Source organism: Desmodus rotundus, chromosome 1 (assembly GCF_022682495.2).
Source record: "Desmodus rotundus isolate HL8 chromosome 1, HLdesRot8A.1, whole genome shotgun sequence".
Taxonomy (NCBI): domain Eukaryota; kingdom Metazoa; phylum Chordata; class Mammalia; order Chiroptera; family Phyllostomidae; genus Desmodus; species Desmodus rotundus.
This window is the reverse complement of record NC_071387.1, coordinates 45,781,393-45,807,463: the sequence shown is the minus strand read 5'-3', so window position 1 is coordinate 45,807,463 and position 26,071 is coordinate 45,781,393. Positions and strand designations below refer to the sequence as shown.

At 34.9% G+C, this 26,071-nt stretch overlaps 1 protein-coding gene across 1 annotated transcript in view; it reads left to right on the top strand.

Moving 5' to 3' along the window:
- Positions 1-26,071, top strand: part of TMC1 (transmembrane channel like 1) — a 134,477-nt gene that overhangs the window by 15,819 nt on the left and 92,587 nt on the right. Inside the window, exons 2-3 of the mRNA XM_071220517.1 lie at positions 16,782-16,832; positions 19,947-20,115. Coding sequence (XP_071076618.1) covers positions 16,782-16,832; positions 19,947-20,115 — 220 coding nt within the window. The remainder of the gene's footprint in view (positions 1-16,781; positions 16,833-19,946; positions 20,116-26,071) is intronic.

Here is a 26,071-nt window from a genome sequence, read left to right as displayed (position 1 = left end):
CTAGCAAGTCTTCAGTAGTTTGCTTTCTAGCTTTTTGTTCCCCAGTGAATTTCCCCTGGTGCATGTCTAGATGTTGGTGAGGGCATTTCATGCCTGTGAACTATCAGCATCAACTGGTAGGAGGGAAAATTTTCCCATTTAGGAGTGAGTGGCATTTGCTTTCCCTATGAAGAAGAATGACTTGTGAGTGGCATTCAGTTTTCTGCTGTGGTTCCTTCTCAATCCCTTGTAGTCGTATCTCTGAATGGAGGAGGCTTGGGTTATGTGATGGGCAGAGCTGCCAGACTGCGTGAATGCTGTAGTGAGAAGATGGCAAATTAAAATATCAGACATTTCAAGAAGAAAGATGTGTACTAGCTCCATTTAAAAGTGCTTTGGCAGGGAGGGGTGTGAGAGAAGCAGTTAAGGAAAATACAGCATCTTCTCTAAGGAAAGTAGGGAAGAGCCCTGAAGGAGCAGTCCTAATCTCTCCGGCAGGTCTCTGTTCCTTCCGTGGCCTGAGCCTTCTTCCTTGTGACTTTGCTCATGATCTTCCTTCCTCTTGGAAAAGTTTTCTACAGTAATCCGAAGGCTCAGGGAAATGTAATAAGCATGGGACTGGAAGGTATTGGCAATATCCTTATTGTTCATTGATGGATTGGTTTATTCGTTCATGTGATCATTTATTCATTCCCTCATTCATGCCATAGATATGTACTAATTTCTTACAATTTGCCAGGCACTAAAGATAAAGAGTTGAAGAAGATCAACAAATCCCCTGCCTTCCTGGAGCTTACTTGCTTGTGGGAAAAATAAACAGTGGGTCCGTTAATAAATAACTAGGTAGCAGGGTAGGAAAACTAATGGTAACTGGTAGTTTTTCATTTTTTCCATCTGTCTGCTTTTGCATCCTCAGTGCAGTCGGAGTGACAAAAGAAACGTAGCACTGACTTTCAGGTTAGAGCAGTTTTCTACCCTTTTCCACCCCTGCCCTCTGTCTCAGGCCTCTTAAGATCTGATCCCTGGTTCTACAGGATAAGTCACTTCCTTCCCCTTAGTTGCCACTACATTCCCTGTAAACACGCACGTGTACTACATTCCTTTGCCTACATAAAGGAGAAACATCTTTTTTGTTTCCTCATTTTTGCAGTCTTGAACCCAGCTCTCATCTGCTGATGCTCCTTCTTTCCCTTTGTTTTGTGGGTTTATACTTTTAAAAATTCCTTTACTACCGTGTGTAGTTGGATCTTGGGAAGTACTGAAGACAAATACCTGTATACAATTTACCACATTTAAATGGATTTATTCACTTGGTAGCACAACCATCACTGGCTTTTCTCTGTGGACCCTGGATATTTTTAATCCTTGCAGTTTTTAAATTGTATATGAGTAATCTGGTCATGTAACAATATCTATTGTTATAAATTCCACCCCACCCCCATCTTCCCCAATGGAGTTGTCCTTCCTCTCTACCAATTTTACTCTGTTTTTAGAGATTCAGTTTAATTCTCAGAGTTTTTCACAGGAGCCTCCAGCAACTTGTCAATTACAGGTTAGGTTTTTCTACCCAGTGACAGTTCACAGAGGTTTCAACTCCAATAAGTTGTGATCCTCTGTATCTTCTTGCCTGTCTCTCCAGTTTTGGAGGCTGCAGTTTGCCCTGTGACCTCAATCCTCTGACAGATCTAAGAAGAACTGTTGATTTTCAGTTTGTTCAGCTTTATTTCTGTTAGGATGAAAGTGACAAGTTCCAAGATCCTGATACCCAGAGACTCAGTTTAAGTCTGCCTCTGTCATGCAGCTTACTCTGATCATTTCAATTCTGGAATATCTCCGTTCTCTCACTTCCTATTCCGGACACTAAATATCAGGGTAATTAAGTATATGTCTCCTTACATACAAATGTTCTATGTGTGCCTAGTTTGTCTTCTAGCAAGACTGGGGCCTTTTGGGGTGAAAAGGAAGTATCTTGTTTGCCTTACGGCTCCCCAGGTTTCATTAGATCAATATAGGTCTGACCGTCTCCTATGTACCGGACACTGCCACACATATTTTACTGATGTAATTATCACAATATTCCTATGAGATTATTTGTTTCCATGGTTTGCTGAAATCAGCGCTGATGTTCAGAGAGGTTAAAAAGGTGCCTGTCAGAGCTAGGATTTAAACTCACATGCATTTGATTCTAAGCATGAGACAATGCTCCTTCAACCAAGCTATACAGTCTTTTTTACTGTTTTGTTTGTCTCCGTAGACACTAAATCTATTCTTGTTGATCTAATGAGTTAATGGATAAATTATCTGAACAACATTTTATTATGGTTCTCTTCTCTGTAAAATCAGGATCATGGCAGGAACTTGACCCAAAAATAAAATAACCAACTGAGATCTCTTAATTTGGCAACTAAGAGAAAGTAGAGTTAATTGACTAACACGCTCTCCCTTCACTTCTCCTTAAACTTCCAGAATGTTCCAGAAGCATTTTCCTGAGCTCTATTACAAGCTGGAACATTTTAGCCACTATTAAAGAAAGCACTATTAATATTTTATCAGTTTATTTCTTCCTAACACTGTGAGAATAAAATGTTTTTTGCAAAATATTGGTTGCTCTATTCCTGTTTCTTTTCCATGATGTATTATAATTCAGGCCTTCTTTATGGAGACATGGGGGTATGTTTTATAACTGCAAGGGTAAGCGAAGAAGAGTTTGCGTGAGATCCTAGACGACAAAGCTAAAAGTAACCTCTGACTTTCTATAGCTTTTCCTTAAAATTTCTCCTCACTTTTTGTCTTCCTAAATCTCATTCTTTAAAACAAAAACAAAACCCAACTTTGTCTTTTTAATGACAATATACACTTATAATTATTTGGGAAAAGTAGAAAAAGTCTAAAGAAGAAAATAACTTCTCAACATCCCACCATCGAGATATGACTGTTAACATTTTGGCACATTTCATCTCAGTCTAGCCCCCTCTTCATTTGCTTAAGGCTTTTATTTTAGACATATCTTATAACATAGAATTTTTATAAACTTTTTGGATGGTATGTATCATAAACATGTCTGCCTGTCATTAAAATATTTATAAACATCATTTCTATTTATTGGATTCAGAGTTAATTGATATAATCATTCCCTTAAGATTAGTAATTTCTGGAAGTGGTCAGGTGAGAAACCAAATAATAAAGGGATGAGGAGCAGCCATGGCTCTTGACTCATGTTTTTTTCCCCATGTGACTGAAAACATGTATATCAACAGGAGCGAAAGGTTTAGAAGAGAAGAAATGGAAAAATACTGTGGTAAGGTTTTATACTATACACGAAATGGCATAATTCACTTGAAGGTAGATTATGACTAGTTAAATACCACTTTCTACTAAACCAACAACCACTTGATATAGTACAGAAAGGGTTACAGATGATAAAGCATAAAAAGTGATAAAATAGGACTATTAGAAAAGTCAATTCATTCAAAAGAAGGCTGAAAAAGAGGAAAGCAGGAACAAAGAAGAGATAGGACAAAAAATTAACTAACAAGAGACTAGATTTTAATCCAACTATGTAAATATTAAATGTAAATGGTCTAAATACCCAGATTAAAAATTAGAAATTGTCAGATTGGATAAAAAGCTCAAGATCCAACTACATGTGCTCTGTAAGAAACCCAATTTCAGTATAAAGATACAAAGAGGTTAAGGGAAAAAGACAGAAAAAGACATACTATGTTAAACTAACCTAAAGAGAGAAAGCTGAAGTAGCCAGATTAATATGCATAAGTTTGATTTCAGAGCAAAGAATATTACCAAGAATAATGTCATTTCTTAATGATAGGAGTAAATTTTTTAAGAGGAAATAACAAATTTAGACATTTTTATACCTAACAATATAACTTCAAAATGCATAAAGCAAATATTGATAGAACTGCAAGGAAATAGAGACAAATCCACTATCACAACAATTGATATAAATTTTTTGCAATAATTGATAGAACAAGCAAAAATAAAATCAACATGTATAGAGAAAAGCAACACCATCAACCATCTCAAAATAATTGGCCTTTATATGACTTCACCAAAAACACAAGAATACATATATTCTTCAAAAACATTTAAAAAAGATACCATATTCTAGGACATAAAAGAAACCTCAGTAAATTTAAAATGACTGAAATTATGCAAAATACTTTCTCTAACTATAATGGAACTAAATTAGAAATCAAAAACGAAAGATAAGAAAATCCCCAAACTTTTGGAAACTAAATACCACACTTCTAAATGACTCATGGGCCAAGTAAGAGATTAGCAATTGTTTTGAACTGAATTAAGATAAACAAAGAACTTCCAAAATTTTGAGATGTAGCTAAAACAGTATGTAGAAGAAAATTTATAGTGTTATAAACCTACATTAGAAAAAAAATTAAAATCAGTAGTCTCAGTTTCTACCTTAAGAAACTGAAGAAGAAGAAGAAGAAGAAGAAGAAGAAGAAGAAGAAGAAGAAGAAGAAGAAGAAGAAGAAGAAGAAATAAAACCCCAAATCAGCAGAAGAAAATAAGTAATACAGACTAGAACTGAAATAATAGAAACCAGAAAAATAATAGAGACAATGGCACCAAAATACTTATGCGTATACATACTTATGTGTTGGAACACAAAAAATTACTGATATATTTGTAAACTCCCAACACTCAACCATCTAAAAAATCTATAATTACCTAATTTTTTATTTTTTGTCTTTTTAATTGTTTTTTTTATTGGGGTGACATTGGTTAATAAAATTACGTAGTTTCAGGTATACAATTCTATAACACATCATCTATATATGGTACTGTGTGTTCACCATCCCAAGTCAAGTCTCCTTCCATCACCATTTATGCCCCCATCACCCTCTTCTATCTCCCCCTACCTCCTTTCCCTGTGATAATTACCCTACTGATGCCTGTGTCTATGAGGGTTTTTGTTTTTGTTTTTGTTTTTGGCTTAATCCCTTTACTTTTTTCACCCAGGCCCACAACCCCCTCGCCTCTGACAGCTGTCAGTCTGTTCTCTATCTATGCATCTGTTTCTATTTTGTTTGTCAGTTTATTTTGTTCATTAGATTCAACATATAAGTGAAATTTATGGTACTTGTCTTTCTCTGACTTAGCATAATACTCTCCATATTAATCTATGCTGTTGCAAAAGGTAAGATTTCCTTCCTTTTTTATATCTGAGTAGTATTCCACTGTATAAATGTACCACAGTTTTTTATCCACTCATCTTCTGATGGGCAATTGTGCTGCTTCAAAATCTTGGCTATTGTAAATAAGGCGGTAATGAACACTGAGGTGCATGTATTCTTCAGAATTAGTGCTTTGGGTTTCTTCAGACGTATTCCCAGAAGTGCAATCACTGGGTCACAAGGCAACTCCACTTTTAATTTTCTTAGGTAACATCATAATGCCTGCCACAGTGGCCCCATAGTGCTTGCACAGTGAATACAAAGGGGATCTGCATTCCCACCAACAGTGCATGAGGGTTCCCTTTTCTCCACATCCTCATCAACACTTGTTTTTTGATATATTGCTGATAGTTATTCTGACAGGTATGAGGTGATAGCTCACTGTTAATTTGCAGTTCTCTGATGATTAGTGATGCTGAGCATCTTTTCATGTGTCTATTGGCCATCTGTATGTCCTCTTTGGAGCAGTGTCTATTCATGTACTTTGCCAATTTTTTAATTGGATTGTTTTGTTTTCTGGTGTTGAGTTGTACAAGTTCTTTATAAATTTTCGATATTAACCCCTTACCAGATGTATCATTGGTGAATATGTTTTTCCATTCAGTGGATTGTCTTTCCATTTTGTTGATATTTTCCTTTGCTGTGAAAAACTTTTTAGTGTGATGGATTCCCATTTTTTTTTCTTTAGTTTCCCTTGCCCAAGGAGATATATTGGAAAAAATATTGTTATGAGAAATTTTCAAGATTTTACTGTTTATGTTCTCTTCTAGGATTTGTATGGTTCTGTGTATAATATTTAAGTTTTTAATCCATTTTGAATTTATTCTTTGAGTGTATGGTGTAAGAATGTTTTCTAGTTTCATTTTTTTGCACATATCTATCCAATGTACTTAACACTATTTATTGAATAGACCATCTTTACCCCATTGTATGTTCTTGCCTCCTTTGTCAAATAGTAATTGACCATAAAGGCATAGGTGTATTTCTGTGCTTTCTATTCTGTTCCATTGATCTATATTTCTGTTTTTATGCTGTTTCAACTATTACAGCCTTGTAGTATAAGTTTATATCAGGTAATGTGATTCCTCCAACTTTGTTCTTTCTCAAATTGCTGTAGCTATGCGGGGCCTTTTGTGGTTCCATATACATTTTGGGAATATTTGTTCTAGTTTTGTGAAATATGCCATTGGTATCTTGATAGGAATTATGTTAATCTCTAGATTGCTTTAGGTAGTATGAACATTTTAACGATGTTAATTCTTTCCATTCATGAACACAGTATATGCTTCCACTTATTTGTATCTTCTTCAATTTTTTCTTTAGTGTCTTATAATATTCCGAGTGTTTTATATCCTTGGTTAAATTTATTCCTAGGTGTTTTATTTTATTTTTTAATGCAATTGTGAATGGGATTGTTTCCTTAGTATTCCTCTGTGATAGTTCATTACTGGTATATAAAAATGCAACTGATTTCTGGGTATTTATTTATATGCTGCTAATTTACTGAATTTATTGATTGGTTCTAGTGGCTTTTCGGTGGAATCTTTAGGGTTTTCTATATAAAGTATCATGTCATCTGCTAGTTTATTGCTTTTGTTTTCTCTAAAATCCACATTTCAAATAATGTTCTTCCATTTTCAAGTTCCCACCGTATATGACCCAAAAGGTTCTCATTTTGCCCATGATGTTTAGAATAATACTTATGTCAGTTCATACCTCCCATTTTGTCTTAAATTTAAAATGATTTTCTAATGGAGAAAAAGGGCTTGGTTTTCCACCGTGTGTTTAAGCCCCTATCATGATCAGTAGAAAATGGCAAATGTAGTTACCTGCCTTCTCCTTCGCCCTGAAGACCTTCTTTCTTTCTAGACCTCTACTTTCTGACTCCAGAAGATTCGCCTGGGTCTCCCTTTCTCTCTCCCCCTCTCACTATCCCATCTACCTCCTTTGGTTCCTTATTGCACTTCTGGCTTTACCGAAACCAAAGCATTCGTTACTTGTACAAAATGCAACGTATAATATTTTAGAAAAAATACAAATGAAGTCTTCTGATATTCTACAATGAATGGTGATTTTGGTGATTTTTCTGAAGTTTTAATCTTATTCCATTTTAATTAGTCAAAACTTAAACTTAAAAACTGATAATTGATTCAGTTTTGGAAAATTTTTAAGTTAACTTGAGTATGTGTATCTACTTTTATAATTGTAAATTTGATGAAACAGTTCAAGTAGTTTATATAAAAATTTAATATCTCAATTAAGATATACTGTAAATATAAAATATACACTGACTCTCAAAGACTTAGTACAAAGAATGAAAAACCATCTAATCATTCCATTCCATATTAAAATAATACTATATTGGATATAATGAATTAAATAAAATATGCTATTAAAGTTAACTTCACCTATTTGTTTTTAAAATTGTGTCTATACTGGAACATTTTTAATTACAAATGTAACTCTCATTAGCTTTCTCTTGGATGGTGCTATTCTGCATCTCGATTGTCTTTGTGGTTACAGGACTATATACGTTTATCAAAACTCAGAGCACTCAAGTCAAAATGCCATATAATCTCACTCATACATGGAATCTAACTCACATTTCCTTGAGAATATCAGAATTTACTGTGTTTTTCATCTTATTTTTATTTTTTATTAAGTCATCTAAAAATGAGAGGATAAGATATATCCTGTTGGCTGTTATAAAGAGGCAATAAGATCCAGCCTTGAAAATTTGTAGCTAACATATTGCTAAACAAACGAACAAACAAACAAACACAATATAATAAGTAAATGTAAAATTACATCCATAATTGTGTCCAGTGGACTGATTGGATGGGACAGGAGGGGCTAATTCAGTATCCCTGGAACTAGGCAATGTTAGCTTTTTTGTGATGTTGACAGTGGTGTCTGAGAGAAACAGACAAATTCAAGGATGTAAAATCCACAGGGCTTGGTGATGGATTTGGGATGACTTCCAGCAAAACCTCAGCTCTATATATTACTAGCTCTGCTAGTTGAGGCTGTTTACCCACTTCTAGTCCTCTAGTCCTCTGATTCCTTAACTGAAAATGGGAATAATAGTGCCAACTTTATATGGGTTTTGTCAGATAAGAAGATATTTCATTTAGGGCCAAAACAAAAGACTATTTAGGATGGTTGGGCCTACCCTTCCAGAAGGAGATGATTATTGAGCCTAGTGTATTCTCTGACCCTGCAAAAGCCAGGACAGGGTGCAGACATGATGTGTCTAGCCAATCCACATACTTTAATCACACTTAATTTCACAAAATTTTCTTCTAATGAGCATTACTCCAATTAAGAAACCATCTGCTGTTGATTTCAGAGAGGGCTGAAGTGCTTGTGACTAGTCTCTCAGATTTAAATATCCATTCTAATGTTGTGGATTACTAGCTAGAGTACTCAAATGTTAACCAGCCCTTAGGATAGAAATTAACTCCTCATTCTATATGAACTATTTTGATAAAATTACAGACCATATTCAAATTACAGGCTTAGTCTTATTGAGTAAGATAGATTGAGTCTGTGGGGGGAAAACTGAAATGCGTTGATGGGGGATCACAGTGATTACCAATTCATGAGGACACTTAGAATTCAGAGCTCTTTTTCATTAACTGATGACAATGTTAACTGATATTCCTAGTTCAGTAGCAAATCCTACAAGTGTAATTTTCCCCAAACAGCTAAAGAGCCGAAAAAAAAAATGTTTTTTTTAAGTTAATGACTGCTTTGTCTTTTTATCTAGAAAAAATGAACTAAATTATTTGATCCTTCTTGGTGCCATTACCATTTCGTCAGGGAGACAGGTCTCCCACATCTCAGGAAACTGCAAACTGAAGTCCTAAACCACTCTCATTTTCTCTGTCTCCGTCTTCGGTTGCAGTCTTTTTCTCACCATTCTGTCTTCTTCCAGACACTGCTATGCCCTCACTGCCTTTTGTTCTTTAGAAGACACTCATTAACATTTGCTAATGTATGTTAATGAGCAGTAATTAGCATCTTCTATGGGAACAAAAGTGGTGTAAAGAAGGAGGGTGAAGACTGTACAGAGTTCAGCCGGCCTTGCCTCCTGCTCCTTTGTGCTCTAGGAACAATTGTCTTCTTTCAGTCATTTCATAATTCTTTAGCGTTTCTTTGTTTCATTTTGTTTGTTTAACTGTAAATCCTGACAACCATCCTTCATGACTTGGAATATTGCAGAAATGTGTTGGGGGACAGAAAAATCCCTTTTTGTTCTAAGTAACTCAAGGATATAAGCATAGCCGCCAAGGTTTTATAACACGTTATTTTCATCTGGTTGTTATTTTGGTATCCTATTACTATAAAAGATTCTAACCACGAACACTCACACGAGCGAATGTATTTTCATTTCTGCACACTTATTTACAGTGGGTGCCCTTTACGGTGGTAACTGCAATGCCAGAGCACACACCCTGAATGTACGTTATGACAGCATGGTTAAATAAGAAATGTCCCCTCCCCCAAATAATCTACATGCAAAGAAAAAGCAAGACTCACCACTACTTCTTTGTGACCACAGAGAGCTCTAAATGCCTTTGTAAATAGCTATTTATTTATTAAATATGTATAGTTTTTAAAAAACCAACCCTCCTAACCACATAGAATAAAAGCTCTTTTTATTCTTTCTGTAGACCAATGGTGTCATAAAATATCTAATTGCAGTTTCTCACAAGTATTCCAGTATATAATTCACTATTTGAAGAACTACACTTCAGCATTTTATACTCTTCCAACTCAAGGGTGGTAGAATTTGGAAATATACCAGCTATCCACTTCACTCAGCCTGTGTTTAATTTTAATTTTATGTACAATATAAAACAGGAGGGAAAAAGTGCAAAAAAAACTTGGTGTGCATCCCCTTTTCTTTCTTTTTATGCATGTAAAAATGATTTGTTTTTTGTTGTAAAAGGATAGAGGGGGGTATTCTATTTTGAGTGGATTTTTTCTCTCTCTCTCTCTGTTCTTTTCAGGGTTAACCATTCTCTGTCTGGGACCTTGTAGGAAAGTGTGTTTCTCTACAGAATTCATCCTGTTCCATTTGGCAGCTACAGTACTTTATACTGTGTTTTTGATAAAGCAGGCATCAGCAGCTATTTATTCTCTACTTCTTCAGGGGTCAGAACTTCAAAAAATAAATTAACCTATAAGGAAAAACACTATAGAATGACAGCTACTCCAGCGGTTGTATTTCTTGTCTGCTCCCCTCTTTGGGGTGGGCGAGTCTTACCAAAAGTCAAAATTATCATTCTTTTCTTGTAGTTTTATTGCCACAGCAATTTAAAAGAGCCATTTAGTATCTCCAAGGTGTATTGTTATTTGAAAATTTGACCAATCTTTTGACATTTATTATTGTATTGCAGTGTTTTTGAATGTATGTGCCCCATGGTTTGTTTTGTCAATGGTCTTAAGGACAACGTTTGCACATCTGGAAAGACTATCAGCTTAGGTCTGTCCAATCAAACCTTTTCCCCTGGATACCCTGGTGATATTAAAGGGTCATGATCTTGTTCTGTGTTTTCCACTCCTGAGGATTTTTTAAATGTCCTGTAGTTTATAGGTTTATTAAGGTAATTGATTGATATAAGAACTAAATAGTGTCTTCTTACTCAAGGCCTCTAAAATATTACACTGAATTCCGTCCTTTGAAGGATGGATTATAATAAATGGATTATTATAAACAAATATCATGGGCATCTTCTTGTCCTTACCAAAAGTAGCCGAAGGGGATCAAAGTGTGGCCTCACTGAAGCTGCCTTTTCAGATGTTGGCTTTAAGCTATTTATTAAGAAATAAAAGACCCAGAAAGAACACTTGACCCTCCTCTTCCCCGCCTCCCCAGAGAATCAGAGGAAAACCCACTTCAGGAAGGAATTTTGAGGCCTTAGCCTAATTTGAATGAAATGTGGTAGATAGGAGGGCTTCAGGCAGAGGCCTATAAGCCAGAGACCAGCTGTGTCCCATCGTTTCCGAGGTGCCTGGCAAGAATTTGCCTGCCATGTGTGTTCTGCTCTTCCTCAGCTACATGCAAATCACCGATTCTCACTTCTGAAATCTAAGACCTCGCTTCCCCCTTTTATCTTTTGTCCAAATATTCCTAATACCTAATGTTGCCTCACTGTCTTTGGAATTTTCATGTTTATGTGGATTCCCCATTGTGCACTATTACAATTTGATCTTCTTCTGGTTTATTTGTCTCTGTTAATTTGATTATTAGCCAAGCTAGAAGAATTTAGAAGGTAGGAGGGAAAGTATTATTATTTTTTTAGACCCCATATAGCAAAACTAAAGGGAGCTGCTGAGTTGAACTGAATCCAGTTTAATGTCTTGTTATGTGTCATACTTGAGGAAGAAAAATATCACACCCTATCATTTTTATTAAATTTGCAGAGAGTGGCTTTGGTTCCCTACTTCATACCCACCAATAATAATGTTACCATACATTAATGAAAGCGGAATGCTTAAGTATTCTTTCAGGGGAGATGCTACCTAAATGTAGTTTAGTGTTTCTATCTAGCATCCAAGTGGTTTATTGTTGGAAAATTTTTTGTGGCTAAATTTATTCATTCCTTTTAAAATTTGAATTGGTTTACTTTCCTTTTGGTTTTAGAAAAGCAGAATATTTAAATACTCTTCTTGACTATAGCTTATATAGCTCATAAATCCATCAATCCATATATATCCATATATGTATATTTTCTCCATATCATGATCTGCATCACTGGCATCATTATCATTGCCACAATCAAAACTATGGCACCAGACCTAGAATTTTCAGAGCGTAAAAGTCATACTCTGTCTATTCATAAGGGTGCTATATTTAAAAGAGATTTTTTTTTTTAAACGATAGCTTCTTTTTCATAGTTTTATTAGTCTGTCTCCTCTCTCTTTTTCTTTCTTGAAGGGAGAGGTTTCACATTTTTGTTAAGGGCCTTATAGCTCTCCTTTCTTAAAGAACGAGGCAAATTTTACTTTGGAATACTATCTTAAGAAAAAGGCACTTGGATTTTGTTCACATTTTCTAACTCCTTAAACTTTAAATTGTTAAAGAAATCATTGATAGAAGAAATAGCTGAAGATGACCTAGTTTTAAACTTGAGGTATTTCTGAAATATGCAATACTATTTAATATATAAATTTAGAATTCATAATATTTTATGTTTTTAATATTTATTTACATAAGCATACATATACAAGTAAATAATATGTAGCAAAGTCATTATGCAACCTTGTACTTTATATTTAGCTTTACATTTGTATTTTTTCCTATCAGTTACTTCAATTCTCACCCCCTTTTTGCTCTTTTACTTTCCTTTCTTTGCTATATTCTTTCCTTTCTCTTCTTGCATTTTCCCATCTTTTTTCTCTCTTTCCTTCTCCCTTTTCCATCCATTAGTCCCATACTTTTGAACTGCTACACAGTGGACACTATATATAAGCTAGCGGTATATTAGTGAGTTGCCCAGTCTCTTATCAAAGTCTCAGTCAAATACCAAAAATTACATCGACAAAATAAAAGAATTTATAGTTTGTGTTGGTTGAGTAACATTATCGAGGGTTCATTTAATAACCTACATTTTCAATTTCTCATTTTCATTGGATCTTTCCCAACATTCTAGGTAGTGTAACTACAGGACTCCTATTCATCACTGCCCTTTCTCTCTTAAAGCCACTCAAATTCAGGCTGTTGTTTATACCATTTCACTAAGTCTGTGCTTGTTAAAGTCATCATTGACCCCCGTACAAAATCCAATCGTCTATTCCCGTCTACTTCTCATAATCCTTGACTTAGAAGTCTAAGACATCTTTTTGATGCACATCACTTGCCTTCCACAGCCTCCAGTGTTCCTCTTACTCCACTGATTGTTATTTTCAGTGTTTTTGGTTGGTTCTTCTTCTTGTCCTCTCAACGTTGGAGATCTCTTTTCTGTTTTGTTTACATTCTTTTTCCTGGAGATCTTACCTGGTCTTATGGCTTTAAATGTCATCAAAATGTTAATAATTCCCAAATTTATATTTACAGCCCAGACTTTTATTCTGAACTCCAGACTCAACTATTTACTGTCCACTCAACTTACGCTTGGATGTCTAATAGGCATCTCAAAGCCAACATGTCAAATTAAACTGATCTTCAACCCAATCTTTCCACTTATATTATTCTCCCTACAGCCTTACCATCCCTTTTTTCTTGTAACTCTATCCTTCTGGTTGCCCAGGCCAAAATCCTTGGGTTGTCCTTGATTCTTCTTTTCTTCTCACATCCCACATCACACCCCATATGGATGATAAGGGTTTTCTGGCTAAGATTTGGAAATGTCCTTGTTATGGCATAGAATAATATACCTCTCAGGGTAATTTAATCTGAGGTAAAAGGTGCCCCATTCATATGGAAGGGGCTGATGTTAACATTTTCGCATACACAGAAGGAACCCTGAGAAACACACCCACAAAGCCTAATAAGCATAACTAATATGTTCTTGCTATAATGCAAGTAAGATAAATATGATACTCATAACTCATAGAACTCACTTCTATAAAGTAACAAGATTCCCTAATGGCAGTTGTATTTTCTTCTACAGTCTACAAACTCCCATCCCAGAGCATTTTGCTCTGTAGTCTCTCGTGAGGATACAATAAATGCTAATGGAATAAATAAATTTCCAGTTTCTAAAGTAATAACCTGGTGCTACAAACATCCTGTCAAGAGTTAAATGTGGGTCGGGGAAACAGGAATAATCATTTAACTTTTCCAGCCACTTGACTACTCTGATCTTCAAGAACCATAACCAACTTCTGGTGCTATAGATTTAAAAAAGAAAACCTGGAACAACATTCACTTTTTTGAATGATTCCAATGCCTCTGAAATGTGCCCCTGCAACATTTTGCTATTGTTTCCTTTTACTGTTGTTTTTTTTTAAAATTACTGGGTTTCTTTGCATGAAATGAGGATCTGGGTTGCCTAGGAGTTCATCTGCTCCTATTGCATATTCCTGACTTAAATAAGCTTACTTCAATGTAGTTTTGCTTGCTGCCTCCAAAATTTTGACAGGATCTCTCCCTTCTCTTATTCACTGTCCTCCAAATCACTCCCCAGGAGAGAGGTTATTTTTAAAGTACATAATCAATAGGCTTTGGGAAGCAGCCAAAGCATGAGGGGGTCATATGATTGGAAATAAACTACTAGGATCGCTGAGAGAAGGGATGGCAAGAGGCCATGCCCAAAGTTGTCTGAGAAGGGAAAGACAGCCTGCAGCTCTCATGTAAGTGTTCTGAATTTCTTTTTCACAGGCCCTTTGTCTTGGAGGGCTTTCTTAACTCAGTTTTTTAGCACCACTTTGAGTTGCAGGAGATACAGACCAGCATTACAGTTGCTTTTCAGTCCAAATAATAGTCCACTAAAATCAAGTTTGGTCTGAGCCTCATAACTGAGTCTTAGTCTCTTGGTCATAGTGCTGCAGTTTAGTTCTTGATGTTGATGATGCCTTTGCCGACCCTTTGAATCAAGAGCAAACCAACTGTGATCACAATAACTATACAAATGACTCTTTACAGGTCCTGACTCAACTTCTAGATGAAGGAACGCTATTGAGTAATGAGGACAATTAATGAGAATATGCAGATAATCATGTGCAGATGAGAATCACTGCAGGAAAGTCACTCAGAGGAAGGAAGGGGCTATTTCTGCATTACTGTCATTACATCACTTAGAAACCATAGACCTTTTTTAGTTCTTTACTTGCGGCCACCAGGATGTCTCATCTTATGGATTTCTAGGTTTCATTTAATGGTCATTTAAGACTATCCATCTTGTACCTGAAAAGATGATCTATGATTTCAGCCCTGTTTTTTTCTCTCCCCTGTTACCAGAGGAAATTGATTTGATGCTTATCTCTTTGGCTTGGGATATTTCATTCTGCTGCTTTTATTTAATATATGATTTTTTCCTAAAGATTTTCTTACATTTTTGTTCATTTAGTATTTTTTTCTATTTAATTTAACTAACTTTATTTGATCATGTCTAGTGGGTTGGTCACCACAAACCACTATAATACTTTCTGTGAATTTTTGCTTTGGCATGTTGCAGAATAGGCTGTGTGTCAGTCTTTGCTATTTGTCCTTAGCTGTTTCTGTACTATGCACACTGACCAGACACTGCCCCAAGGCTAATTATATGCATTCCTAGGGAATTCTTCTTTCAGTGAAGAAGCTTGGAGGTGGCATTAATTGCAAATAAAAGACCATGATCTATTGTTGAATATAGAATATCTTCTTAGAAGTGTCTGCCTTTACTATTGTGAACCCTCAGTGGTGACATAAAGATCTTTGTGCAGATCCAGCTACAGCCAGTGACAAAAAGCATATGTCCATTCTCAACAAAAGAACACTTATTTTCACATTGCATGGCTGATGTTGAGTGATAACATTTTTGCACTTTCTAAAAATTTTTATGCAGATGCCTTTTAAATGCAAAAAGTGCTTTTACAATAATCTTCTTTGTGAATGGAATTTCAACTCTTGGCATGTGTTGTCTTTTCAATATGCCTGTCAAGCTATGAATAATAACCTTTGACAGTGTGTGAGCGGAAACCAGAGGCTGTTTCCTGTGTGCACAGCAACATTGTCCTCTTTGATTTTTTTTGACTTATGCCATCCACTTTAAATAAAAGTATGACAAAATTAGCATTTTATAAGCAAGTTACTAGACTTGTTTTTAAAGAAATAGGCTGCTGTAATTTTTACCATGCCAAGTTGCAGAGCTTTATCTGTGGCTGACTAAACCCGTAATGAATGGACAATAGTTGACAAGGGAAAAATTTGCCAGTTAATATGCTTTTATATATTAATTTGCATTAAAGATTTTATAAAACATTTTTTTGTGCCTTTAAAAAACTAGAACAAAACTAAAAAATGTCCCTGTTTCAGCATGGCATGAGAGAAAAACAGGAGAAAAGTTCTTTGTCTTAGAAAGAAGTGTAATATCACTTATCTTCATATTATCAAGGTAAACCAAATACTAGAAAATTTAGGATATGTCCATAAAATACTATGGAAACAATTGAAATAGGCAATATCAGGTTTTAAACATTTTGAAAGGCTTTTTGATGCTGGTTAGCTTGTAAGGATGAAATATTCTCTATTTTAGTAAGTTAATTTGATTATAATAACCAAATTGTACATGTGGATATAGCTTTACTAAAAATTAGGTTATCATAGAATAAAGTAATTCAACAAGCCCCAAGTCTACTTATTGTCATACAAATCCATTTTGGTTGAATTTATTTTAAACTGAGCTGACAGGCTTATAATTAATATGTTTTGCAAATCCTCAAAGGCAATGAAGCAGAGAAATCTTTGCACAATACTGTATAAGAAGCTTGGAGCTGTGGATCTTTAATAAACAAGGCTCATTTAGACAAGTTTACTGAAAAGTGTTTTTATTAACTGCACAAAAGAACTTTATTAAGAAAATAATAATAGTCAAAAACAGTTACCGACAACTGTCCCATTATTTAAAGTCACTATGTTTTTTCTTTCTTCAACAGTACAAATCCAAGTGGAGGAGAGCGAAGATGATGATACTGAGGAAAGCTCAAGTAAGTGGGGGTACACCTGCCAGGATGTGCTTCCTGTCGACTAACAGTGAGTTCAGGGGGCTCATTCTCTCATCTTGTGGTATTATGCTGCCACTTGAGAGCACAGGAGTGTGTGTGGATGACTTCTGATGGTCTCACAAAAGATGTCAACCCAGCAAGGAGAATTTCCACTCTAGATTCCATTCAGTCGGCACACACACGTTCTACACAGTGTATAAGTTACTCATGATAAAGTAGTTGGTAGTCCAGACAGCTTTACATTTTTATTTCTGTACCATTTTCCCTGTTAAATTCTTCATCCTAAAACCTTTTCTCTAAGGCTGAAGCTATTACAATGGAACAGATTGATCACTTTGACAAAACTGATAAGGTAGTTCAATTAAAATAAATAAGTTCTTTTTTATTAAACTGAATTCATTGTTATTTTGTCCAAATTGCCCTATTGGTTTTACCTTGTGTATGTTCAACTCAAGAGCCTAGATTGAAACCCCTCTCCAGGCATGCAGATCACTCATGGGCTGGAACCTGAGAAAAACGATTATGTGAGCAACAGCTTCAAGTTTACCAAAACTGAAAGAAAGAGCAGTATCTCAAGAAGAGTTCAGTTAGAGGACACATCAACGCCGTCAATTTAATAACCTGAGCACAATACGAACACCATGTGAATGTTCACAGTGCCAACTGTTTTCATTAATTTGGTGCGTTCTGTATGAAAACAGCCCAGAATCTCACACAGATTCTGGATACCATGGTTTGAGTACTGTAGAGGTGGAAAAATAATTTTCCCTCTACCCGTCTGAGATCCCTGTAATATAAGACAGTCTCACAGGAGAAAAAACAATTTTATTAACACATATAGCTTATGCATATGGGAGATACCCAGGAAAAATAAGTAACTGTCTGAGGTGGCTTAGACTTAAATATCATCTCAATAGGGAAAAGGAAGGGGGATATAGGCCTCTTAGGAGGAAATAAATGATTTTTAGGAAAGATGAATGGGCCCTTAGAAGAACAGATGGGAGGTGTGCTAGTTTGTGACAAAGTTTGTCTGAATGTGGTGTCTACCTCTACTCATCAATCCTATGAGGTGTCAGCCTCCCCTGGGGCTGAAACTCCTGGGGAGGGGATTTCTGACAATTGAATTCTTGTTGGAGGATGTGTCTCTAGGCCAATAAGAGGAACTCAGAGAAAACCTCTTCCAGAATTCACTGTTTTTCAGGTGTCTGCAGCTCAAAGTAATCAATATACCAAAGTGGCATATTTTGGGGTGGTAAGTTTGCACTCCAGCAGTGATATTTTGAGGTGGCGTATTCTGCTACCCTTTAATACTGAATCAAGCCCATTCAAAAGGTAACATTATGTACAAATCTGCACTTAGTAGGCAACTGCAACATTATTTTTTAATAATTTGAATATTTGGAAACTAGTTAAAGCATTAAGAGATGCCTTTTTATTCCTAAGTGGTAAAAGATAAATCTAATCATACACTTTTCTTCCATGGTAGAACTCTACAAGTTTAATAGTTTACTTTTAATACAAATATACTAAAATGCAGAGTACGAGGTGGCTGCTTGAGTGCTTGATTTATTTGTGAATGAAATTGTCTCTCAATCCCTATCAAGCTCTGTTCTTTCTATAGTCAGTGACTAATGTGCCTAATTAAGGCTGGGTAAAATTTCAGAAGGCCAGAATGGACAAATAACACATAACAATTGCCACGATATTTAACCAGTAGAAACTCATTCTTGGTTTTGATAACCGACTAGTTTTCAAAACTTAGTAAAGTTGTCTTCCTGTTTCCCTCTGCTAGCCAGACTTTAGAAATATAGGCAATGATTTGAAATATTAGTAAAAAAGTTTTGATAAGTAATGTCAAAAGATAAAACACATGCAAAAATGATGCACGTCTATCAGTTAAATATTAGTTAATATTTAACTAATTAATGAGCAATCTGGTGAGAAATTACAACCAGTTCGAAGGCAAATCTAAAGAACAGATATGTTTATAGATCAGAAATTTTGAAATGATGTTCAAATGGAGACATAACTGTTTTCTGTGTGTGTGTTTTGATGGGAAAGGATTATTCCTCTACTAAACAGAGTGTCTACAGACAAGAATTATTTTACATTGCTATCTATTTATCTATAATTTAGAGAGTTACAAACAGCCTCCAAGAATCAAAATCAGATAACACAGAAGGGTATACTGAAGACAATTTATAATTTTCCATTGAAGTACAATTTTTTCCTATGAGATTGTGATAAATATGAGTAACATTTCACTTTATAGTAGTTGATTCTACCTAAGAATAAACTTAAGAATATCAGAATTTTACAGAGATGAAAGTGAAGTGTGATTGTACATGATAAACTGTGAAGGAAGGAACTGAATTCTCTTTCTGTCCCTTACCTGGAAGCTTCCTAAGAAGTTATGGACAAATGAGGCATTGTTAGTTAAAGAAAAAAATATCATTTTTTTAAGTTTGATATTAAATTTGTATTTCCAAATTGTTTCTATTTATAAGGCTAGAATGTCAAGCAAATGTATTTACTACCAATTTCATTTGAGAAAGGAAAATAACTATTTAGGAAAAACAATGAAATATTTAAAATTGAGAATGAGGGTAATTTGAATTGAGAAATCTCAAGGGCTAAATTCATGTCTTAAAAATTATTCTAGGTTGTAGTCTTGTCATTCTTGTCCTTTGTTCTAAGGTAGAAGTTGTAGCAAACACATAGTAGTTAATCAATCAACCCTTATATGTTGGATTTGTAATCTCTAAACTTGGATTTAGAGATCATCATTTGATATTAAACTCCAAGTCATCTAGCTACCCGAGTAAATGAAAACTGGAATTCTAAAGATTATTAAAATTTATAGCTCCACATTCACATATTTGAGTAGATGAACCATAAAGGAGATGAAATTCTAGATAAATATATTCAAGTGGCAGGCCATGAAATATATATGGCATGGGACATTTTATTGTGATGTGGAAAATTGCTGGATTATGTCAGATGTGTGACAATGTAATCAAAAAGTAAGAATACACTTGGTAGCAGGAAAGAGCACTTTCTGATGTTGCTCACTGAAGCATTAACTGCTGTGTTTAGGTGAAGAGGAAGAAGATGAAGATAAGTTACCACGAAGAGAGAGCTTGAGACCTCAGAGGAAACGGAACAGAGATGTTATTAGTGAGGATGACCCACCACCTGAACCAGAGGATGAAGAAACAAAAAAGGCCAGAGAAAAAGAGAGGAAGAAGAAGTTGAGGAGAGGAGCGTAAGTTAGTTCTGATCTATAACTGAAACTGCTGTCCATGCAAAAGCACCCAAAGCTGAGAGAACACCAGTCCTTCAGACACCCTTTGGCTCCACGAACGGCAACTGAAACTACTTTTAGAAAGACAAGCTTAACCTGATGCTGCAATTTTACTCCGCTTCGTTAAATGCATTTTAATATTCAAATAGAATTTACAAATGAATACATATTAAAAATGGCCTAAGAGAAATTCCCTTATGAGAGATCTAAACTCTCATAGTTATTAACATATTATAATTAATTTAAATATTTTAAAGTTATCCCATTAATTATATGCATTATTATTGAAATGAAAAACTCCTATACAATGAGCCCAAATCACTTGATTTTCCTGATCAGGGATTGAAAAACTATGGCTAATTCCAGCCCAAGAGCTAAGAATGGTTCTTACAGTTTTAAAGGGCTATTAATAGAAAAAAAAGGCAAATATAGGACAGAGTTGTATGTAGTACTCAAAGTCTAAAATATTAGCTATCTGTCCTTTTACAGAAAAAAAAATGTGTATGAGCCCCTGTTGCAGAAGATTAAAATTGTCATTTCCTATTTAATACATCTTTTATTTTTCAGTTCCTCTGGGCCAAAATTATACTTAGTACTGACTTTGTGTAGAATAATATAATAAATGTTGTTTAGGGAAAATCCAAGAAAATAATTTTCTGGTCTTTGCTTTCCAGAAATTTGTAGATTACAGATAGGTTGGAAAAGTGTGCATATAAAACCAATTTAATAATAGAAATCCTAGAGCCCTTGGAAAAGATTTAAGGGAATAGCCAGCTTACTCTTGCCAATCCCAAGTGGTAGGGCCCTGAAATCAGCACGAGGTGATGAGATCTCTTCCCAAACACTCCTAGGACTTCAAGTGATGAGAAACTTTCTAAGATATCCTTCCAAGATGACACACTACAGTGTTTAATAATTAGCTATTATTTTCCTCTTCATAAATAATTGTAATTAAATACAACTGAAAATTTTGTCAGGTAAAGAAGTTTGGCATTAATAGACAGTGGTTCATTTTAAAATAAAAGTAACCCTTTTTTATTATATTTGTATTAATTTATGTTTTATATCTCCCTTTTCTTCTTTTCCCTCCTCTTTTTTTTTTCCTTCTCCTCCTTCCCAAGCTCCTCCTCTTTCTTCTTTTCTTGATAACCAAGAAACACCACCTGCTTTGAATTTTGACTCTGGTATTTTTCTTAATTTGTATCCTTTTAAAAAATATCTTTATGCTTTGTTCCTTGAAAAAGCAAAAGGCAACATACTTTTAAGTTTTATGTCTTATTATTACATATTAATCAGTAATATTTCTTATTAGCAAAGCTTATATATCTAACAGTAGTATTTCATTGAGAAAACATCACCAAAAGTAGGCATGGTATAGGTTGCATTCTAGAATTTGCCTTTCCTCTCTACCTATGAGAGGTCCTTTTAAAAAAGTGAGTTGGTGTGGCTCAGTAAGTTGGGCATCATCCTCCAAACAGAAAGGTTGCCAGTTCAATTCCCAGCTGGGGCACATGCCTGTATTGAGGGCCAGGTGCCCCGTTAGGGGGCATGTGAGGGGCAGCTGATCGATGTTTCTCTTGCACATTGACGTTTCTCTCCCTTTCTTCCCCCCTCCCTTCCCCTCTCTCTAAAAATAAATAAATAAAATCTTAAAAAAATAAAAATAAAAAAGTGAATTGGGTGGGAATTTGTTTCTTTTCTTCTTGGTCTGCTTAAGGCCCTCATATCAACTGTTCAACCTCTAGGGATAGGCTCATATGAATCAGCCGGGTTTGGCCCCTGTTGCCTGAGGGAATCTTGTCCCTTCGGCAGTGTTGGTCGTTAGCTGGTCCCACTCTCATCCTGGTTCTGCGAAACTCACAAGCTCACCTGCCTCCACACCTCCCCACTCCTCCACAGAGCCAAACTTGGCTAAAATGAACTTCATCTTCATACAGTTGGCAAATTATATTATTGCTGTCACAATTTGTGCAACTATTCTAAATAGTATTGTAAATTATTTGGGATGACTGAGAGTTCTGATCTCTGTTTAAAGGTCTATTTTATATTGTTCATTTTGAAGATAAGCATCTTTTTTAAAAAAGAAACTATTAACAAATATGTTTTGGGAAAGATTAGTAGGCAAATCAGAGCACATTTATTTAAGTTAATTAATTTGTAGTCTTTTAAAATTCAAATGTTCGCAGGGAATTTCCCTGTGCTGAAAAAAAACATTTAAAATGAACTAAGACCAAGGTTATAATGCTATCTTTAGAGACAGTTAAAAAATACTGCTTTGTTATACATTTTGGAGTTATTTCTAATAATATTACAGACTTCTCATGACCCAGTAGTAAGTGAATAAGTAATATGTTCATAGCAGGGAGAATTCAGCTCACTATGCTTCCTTTTTTCCTAATAATCATTGTTTAAATAAATTAAACCTAAGATAGAGAACCATTCTTGAACAAATTAGCCCTAAATTTTAGAAGATGAAGCATGTCTGTGTTATATCCTTCTGATATGATTAACTATTTCTTTGGCTCCAAGAAAAACAGTTTCCCTGTAATACTGGTGAGTTTTCATTACTTGCATATTTGAAGGTAATTTATCCAACAACAACTGTACCTTGTAGCACAGCATGATCCACCTGTAGCAATGAACCATTAACAACAAAGACTTTAAAAATGTACCCATCTTAGATCATTAAGTGTAGGAATAAATGTCTTTCCATACCATATTATCTTGGAAGACATTGTTATATTTAGTGTGCTTCAAGCACTGGGTTAATAATAGTAACCTTATCCAGAAAAATTCTGTGTATAAACATTTACTCAATAAATATTGATCCAGCTCTATTTCTGTGGAAGATAATTTGCTAATGGCTTTGGTATACATGGATTGTGAATATGCAATTGCCTGCATTCTCTGGAATTTCATAGTGTAGGTAAGGGAGAGACCACTTAGATACAACTTATTATAAAATAATACAGTATGTGCCACAGAAGAAGCGGTTTGCTGTTTTGGAGAAAACTATTCTCATAAGGATAAACAGAAAAGGGGGTATTGAAAAACATTTATTAGAATTTTTGAAGGAATCATAGAATTTGGATAGGTTAAACATATAAAGTATTGGGTTTAAGACAGCAGGAAAGCATACAGTGCTAGGAAGTTTTCCATTAAGTGCTATCTAAACGTTTATGTAAAGAAGTAAACATTAGTTCCATGGTAAATCTACATATTGAATAGATCATTATTTCATTCTTTAATGATGCTGGATTACATTAGATACTCTTTTATATAAGATTCTTAATAGATGCTCAGTAATATAAAGTTTTAAGGTACTTAAGTGTAAATATTGTGAATTATTTTGAAAGAGTGGGAAAGTTAAAGACTTAAAATATCAAACAATTGAATTATTAGTCTTTTTCAAACAATTTTAAAGGATTTTATTTATTTATTTTTAGACAGAGGGGAAGAGAGGGAAAAAGACAGGGAAAGAAATATCACTGTGTGGTTGCCTCTCACGTGCCCCCTAATGGGGACCTGACCCACAATCCAGGCATGTGCCCTGACTGGGAATGGAACTGGCCACCCTTTGGTTCACAGGCTGGCACTCAATCCACTGAAACACACCAGCCAGGGATGAATTATTAGTCTCAATTTTTTTTGTTTGTTTTCTAACTGAATTTATTCTTGATGGTTTCTTGATATAAATTTTTCCTTTTTGATAGTTTACACAAAGATTTCAGTAAAAAATTATCTATATAGTTTAAATTTAGTCTATGTCTGCATGGAAACAATTTTTTGAGTAATTTTAAGTGGAGCAATCATTTTTATTAAAATATATTATCCCCCTAGGACAAATCAACTCACCTACTGTTCTAATTGCCAAATAAAGAAAACACACTGTGGCTATAGAGGTACTAAAAAGAACCCTCAAGTATTTTATGTCACCATAAGATTCCACCAAGAAACTACTAGAACTGATAAATGAACTCAGCTAAGTAGCAGGATACAAAATTAATATTCAGAAATCAGTTGCATTTTTATATGCCAATAACAAAGTAATAGAAATGGAAGTTAAGAAAACAATCCCATTCACAACTGCTTCAGAAAAAAATAAAATGCCTAGCAATAAACCTAACCAAGGAGGTAAAAGGCCTATATTTGGAAAATTATACAATACTGAAGAAAGAAATTGAAGAAGATACAAATAAGTGGAAGCACACACCATGTTTATGCATAGGATGAATTAACATCATTAAAATGTCATCCTACCCAAAGTAATCTATAGATTCAATGCAATTCCTGTCATGATTCCAATGATGTTTTTCACAGAACTAGAACAAATATTTAAAAAAATTATAAGGAACCACAAAAGGCCCCACATAGCAACAATGACTGAAAAAGAAGAGCAAAGTTGGGGGAATCACTCTACCTAATATCAAACTATACTACAAAGCCATAGTAATAAAAACAGCCTGGTACTGGCATAAAAACAGACACAGAGATCAAGGGAACAGAATAGAGAGCCCAGAAATATACCCACACCTTTGTTGTCAATTAATATTCAACAGAGGAAGGAAGCACATACAATGGGTTAAAGATAGTTTCTTAATTAAATGGTGTTGGGAGAATTGGACAGATACTTGCAGAAAAATAAAACTAGACCAACTTCTTATACCACACACAAGAAAAAATTCAAAACGGATGAAAGACTTAAATGTTAAACCTGAAACCATAAAAATAATAGAAGAAAACATAGGCAGCAGAATGTTGGACATTACTCATGGCAATATTTTATTGGATATATCTCCCTAGGGAAGGGAAACAAAGAAAAACATAAACAAATGGGGCTACATCAAACTAAAAGGTTTTTGCACAGCAAAGGAAACCATCAACAAAATAAAAAGACTACCCGCAGAATAGGAGAGCATATTCGCCAATATATCAGATAAGGGATTAATATCCAAAATTTATAAAGAACTTACAAAACTCAAAACTATAATAACAAACAACCCAATTAACAATTGGGCAAAGGGCCTGAATAGACACTTCTGCAAAGAGGGCATACAGATGGCCAATAGACATATGAAAAGATGCTCAATATCACTAATCATCAGAGAAATGTAAAGTAAAACCACAATGAGATACCATCTCACACCTGTCAGAATGGCCAGCATCAATAAATTAAAAAAACAAGTGCTGGTGAGGATGTAGAGAGAGGGGAACCCTTTTTCATTGTTGGTGGGAATGCAGATTGGTGTAGCCATTATGGAAAGCTGTATGGAGATACCTCAAAAAATTAAAAATGGATCTGCTTTTTGACCCAGCAATCCCACTTCTGGGAATAATCTGAAGGAACCCAAAACACTAATTCAAAAGAGCATAAGCGCCCCTATGTTCACTGCAGCATTATTTACAATCACTAAGATATGGAAGCAGCCCAAGTGTCTATCAATAGATGAATGGATAAAATAACTATGGGACATTTATACAATGGAATTCTACTCAGCTGTAAAAAAAAGAACATTTTACTCTTTGTGACAGTATGGATGGGCCTGGAGAACATTATGCTAAGTGAAAAAAATCCAGTCAGAGAAAGATAAATACCATATGATTTCACTCATATGTAGAATCTAATGAACAGCTGAATTAACAAGCAAAACAGAGACAGACTCATAGATGGAGAGCAGATGACAGTTAGTGGGGAAGAGGGGAGCTTAGGGGGTGGAGGGACTGAGCAAAAAAGGAAAAGGACTCATGGACATGGACAACAGGGTGTTGATAACTGTGGGTAGGGGTGTATATGGTAACTGAATGGTAATGGGAAAAATATAATAAATACTATATATTAAAAAAAACCCAAATACCAAAAAATGATTTTATATAATAAACATCAAGTAATTAAACCAGAAACAACCTAATGTCAACC